This window comes from Pundamilia nyererei, unplaced genomic scaffold, assembly GCF_000239375.1.
Source record: "Pundamilia nyererei isolate P.nyererei 1_Seehausen unplaced genomic scaffold, PunNye1.0 scaffold00024, whole genome shotgun sequence".
In the NCBI taxonomy this organism is placed as follows: domain Eukaryota; kingdom Metazoa; phylum Chordata; class Actinopteri; order Cichliformes; family Cichlidae; genus Pundamilia; species Pundamilia nyererei.
In genome coordinates, this window is record NW_005187425.1 from 1,444,430 (window position 1) to 1,448,853 (window position 4,424).

Below are 4,424 nucleotides of genomic sequence, written 5' to 3' on the forward strand. Positions count from 1 at the left end.
GAAAATGTTACTCAATAGTCACCCTTTGAGCAAGGATAAACTCTTATGTTTACTTAGCTCATGTAAACACATCTTGGGTTCAAAATTAGCACTAATCTATATCTCAGCTCAGTGAAACTGTGTACAAATGAAAGTAGTAAATTTTATATATGAGGAGACATCAATTTGACTGTCTTTATTTATATCTAAAGAATATCTTTAATGCTCCGGGTTGTTGTACCAATATGATTAAATAATGACTCTTTAACAACAACAACAACAACAACAACAACAACAACAACAACAACAACAGGTCTGACACAGTGTAATTTAATGAGCTTATCCCAGAAGTCATAGGGAAAGTAGTGGATTACAGCCTGAACAGGTCTCTAGTGTATGTCCAGGACTAATACAGAAAGACACATTCATTCATGTTCCCATACTCTATGGCCAGCTTAGAATTACTTCCATGTCTTTGGACTGTAGGAGGAAGCCAGAACAGCCACACGGGCTGAGAGAAAAAGATGCAAACCTCAGACAGAAAGAGACAGCTCAGAAATGCATGTTGGTTGACATTTCTTTAAATATTTGGAAAATGTAATGCAACTAATATGTGTACCTTTAAAATTTTATTTTATTTTTTAAATCCCTACTACAGAAAGTGTAAATACAACAGTCGTCTCACCCGGTTGTGCATGTAGCGCAGCATGAAATCCAGCAGGAAGGACTTTCCCTTCCTAAAGGCTCCAGCCACAGACACAACAACCACGTTCAGGTCCTTCACATGTTTCTGCAGCAAGACTTCCTCCAGTGCCGTGGCGTTCAGCTCAAAGTTGTGCTCATTTGCCTGGACAATCTGGATGGGCCCGGCCACTTTTTTCTCTTCCACAGGCTGAAGACACAAGTTTGCAAACAGTCAGGTTTGTCGGGGAGGTTCAGGTGATTTTTGTAGTGACCCTCAAAGAATTCAGTTGGTCACATTATTCTCCTAAGTGTTGCTTACTTCAAACATTTATAAAAGTATTGTTATATTTACATATCCTAAATCTCATTAATAGACTAATATGGTAGAAAACACATCAAACCTTCACATCTTTTTCTTGACTCCCTTCCTTTGGTTGGGGGGTGGGACTGATATTTTTGCCCAAACCCATGGTTCTGGGAAACAAATCATTGTCATCTTCAGAGTTCGCTTCAGGTTTTGGAGCCTTGCGTTGGGAAATGGTGCAATCTTTGAATCCATTGACACCTTTAGAGCCTAAGACAAAATGGAGATAAAAAGCTAAAATGAAAGTGGTTACATAACACCATGCTAGATGATAAAAGATAAAGTGAGAAACGGGACTTTTGCGACCAGCTTATTTTCTAAGGAAAAGCTTACTTCCTTATTTCTAAGGAAAATAACTTCCTTTAGACTACTGTTCTGTAAAGCTAGAGAGAGAAAAAAAGAAATGCCACATGGATCAAACTAAAGACGGGACTCTTTCCAGCTTTGTGTATTGGACTAAATACTGCTATCCACTCTGGTTCCCTTCAACTAGGTCAAGCTCTAAAATAGCTATGTGTTGAAAAATCACAAAGGGCCAGGAAAAAAGGACAAGTAAAGTAAGTCAGCAGGACAGTGCTTTTAGTGTTGTTCTCAGCCTTTTCCCCAAAATTTCTGTAAATATTTACTAACTCTTAAATCCCTTTCCTTAAAAACCGACTTCTTCCTGTATCATTGGCATAAAGGCAGTAAACATGAGTTTGATGAACTCCAAATTCTATTATTTACAGATGAATGGCTTCTTGCATCTTTGAATGACATACAAAATCATCTTTTAAAACAAAAATGTTGTATCATTTTTTCTTTTAAAGATTCAGAATATTCACAGGTAAAGGCTAAAATGACACTATTTAAATATACAGTTCACTGTGTACTTAAATATAAATTATTGACAGCCTATGAAACAGGTTGGGTTACAAGCCATTCATACCAAGTTGTCTCAGTCACGTCTGTCACAAGATTCAAATGGGCTGTCTGGAAAGCAACGTGACCAGTCTCTTCTAATTTGCTTGGCATTCTTGATAAGTACATGACCTCCATCGAAGTCCTGATATTTACAAAAAAAATGTATAACTATGAGCTCCTGCTTCATAAACACCATCAAGATACTAAGCATTTATCAGGAGTAACAAAACTGACAATACAAGATAAGACATCACAATTATGAAAGTGGAAGGTTATGCATTACTTGTGTGCTTAACTGAAAAACAAATGGAGTAATTATACACAACTTCTTCTATTCATGACCACAAGCTGTGCCATTAGTCATTTTACAAGAAAGTTATTTTAAAAAGCGCTATCACTTATGTATAACACAAATTTCAGTCGAACATTTTAACTAAACAAGAAAGTCAAGTCTTGAAATTAATAGTCTGTTTTGCGAGTCCGTGGCCTCTTACAGAAATTGAGCATGTTTTTAGATAAAGTGGAAATCCTAAAGAAGAAGGGAAAAAAAAAAAAAAGTTGTGCAAGTACCGGCAAAGCATGTACACAAAAGTTTGTTGTTGTTTTTTAAATCAAGAAAAATGCCAAAATTTAATTATTTGCTGCTCTTCAAATGTGAGAATACACAGATTTTAAATTTAATTTAATTTAAATTAAAAAAAAAAAGGAAATAAATATTTTTGAAAATGACTTTGGTTACAGGTCTTTTCTCAGGGACACAAAGCCAATCAGGAAATATTCAGAGCACATGACCAGAACATCAGCTAACAGAGGGCTTCAGTTGTGACAGTTGTGTTCACTGCTGGCAGCACAGCAGTGAACACAGCCAGCACAGAACAGTTGGCGTGCTTTAGAGAATATAAGCAGCTGCAGCAAGGAAAGCAATGGTGGAAAGTAACAAAGGTGATTATTCTTTGTTTAAGAGCGTACTAAAAACTAGCTCAGATCGGCAGCCATTTGGGCAGTTATGTTTGATTGTGAAATACACAAATAATAGAAATAACGCCTCAACTTCTTGCAGAACTTTTAAAGCAACTAAGGAGCAGTATTTCCTGTGAGAGACACCCATTAAGTGTGGACTTAGGGTTTAAGCTTAACTTCATATACATTTTAAATGTTCAAATTAAGTTTTATAACCAAGTTTTTCCTAGCTCAAAATTGGATTTGGGAGTGGCTTTGCATGCAAGCGTGATTGACTAAATATCGTTGAAGCAAAGAATGTGTCCTGCCTTACTTAACTGAACCTTTTTCCTGTTATATTTGTCTACCTAATTCTTTACTTCTATAATAAATTTCTATATGTACCAAAGTAAGGGAAAGGGAAAATTTCTGAAATATATAAGGTTGTAGAAAGTTCTGTGGTGATGGGTCAAACTTTTCTAATGGTGAGATACTTGGACTTCTAAGCTCCTCATCTATGATGTCTTGCTTCTTTTCTTTCTGTAATATTCTACTTCTACTAATAATGTGGATCTTTGGACTTTACCATTAGTCTAATATTTTGGAACCTCACGCTAGGTTTTCAGGGTTCAACAACACTGTTTTTCAATGTTTTCTCACAAAGGAGAAGCAAACAATCAATTTTTTTTTTTAAATAACCTGAAGATTAATTACAGCTGTCTAACAGTTTAAGCTTTTGAGAACATCAGGTGATATTTCTTAAGAGAACAACTGTAAATAGGACACCCAAAGACCCTCTTGGAGCTGCAAACGGGCCACAGCAGTGTTGTAAGCACAGGGCAGTTACAGTAATCTCCTCTGCACACAAATTAGCCCTGAGCATTTCCTTAGTCTGTGGCACTGCAGGTTTCCATCAAGACCAAAGCAACACTTAGCAGAATGAAGTGGCACAGACTGCAGAGACCTACACAAAGACACTATTCTGCTAGGACTGTGAGGGGCCTATGTTGCAAAACAAAAACAATACAGGCCGAGTATGCAAGAAAGCATAACAGACAGTAAAACCCCATTAGCTCTGCTGATATGTGCACTCACTACAACACTTCATGATATATTAGCAAATGCACTGCCCTGCTCCTCCGCTTCCAGAAAATGAGGACAGGCCTAAAATTAGCCTCCTTAACTTGTTATCTTATGATGGCACAGAGCAGATGTTAACTGGCTTACACGATTCCCTGACACACAATTGATGATGAGGAATTTGCATCACACAAGCATAAAGCAGCACACAAATCCTAGAGATATGCATGACTAGTTGACAAGCCATTTAAACACTAGATCCCTCATTAGATGACGTTAGAAGACAAATTCTTCTTATTTTCTTAATAAGTGTAAGTGTTAATGTGAAACAATCCCCATCAGTTAACTATTGTTTGAAATGCTCCAATGCTACTCGGGATGGATTGAAACATCTCAATTTCTGTGACAGAAAGATGTAAACAAGCAAAGTGTAAAACAACCATGCAAACCAGTGCTGCTTGTGGTGTAGTCAGCT

The 4,424-nt window shown here is 36.9% G+C and overlaps 1 protein-coding gene across 5 annotated transcripts in view; it reads right to left on the minus strand.

Moving 5' to 3' along the window:
- The window catches only part of LOC102204077 (atlastin-2-like), a 19,085-nt gene that overhangs the window by 10,182 nt on the left and 4,479 nt on the right, over positions 1 to 4,424 (minus strand). For 2 of the 5 annotated variants that reach the window (XM_005727354.2, XM_005727352.2), the window contains exons 2-3: positions 1,065 to 1,237; positions 665 to 871 (exon numbers count right to left, since the gene is read on the minus strand). In XM_005727354.2, coding sequence (XP_005727411.2) covers positions 665 to 871; positions 1,065 to 1,237 — 380 coding nt within the window. The remainder of the gene's footprint in view (positions 1 to 664; positions 872 to 1,064; positions 1,238 to 4,424) is intronic. The other 3 variants (XM_005727353.2, XM_005727351.2, XM_013909431.1) reach the window with 2 other exon arrangements.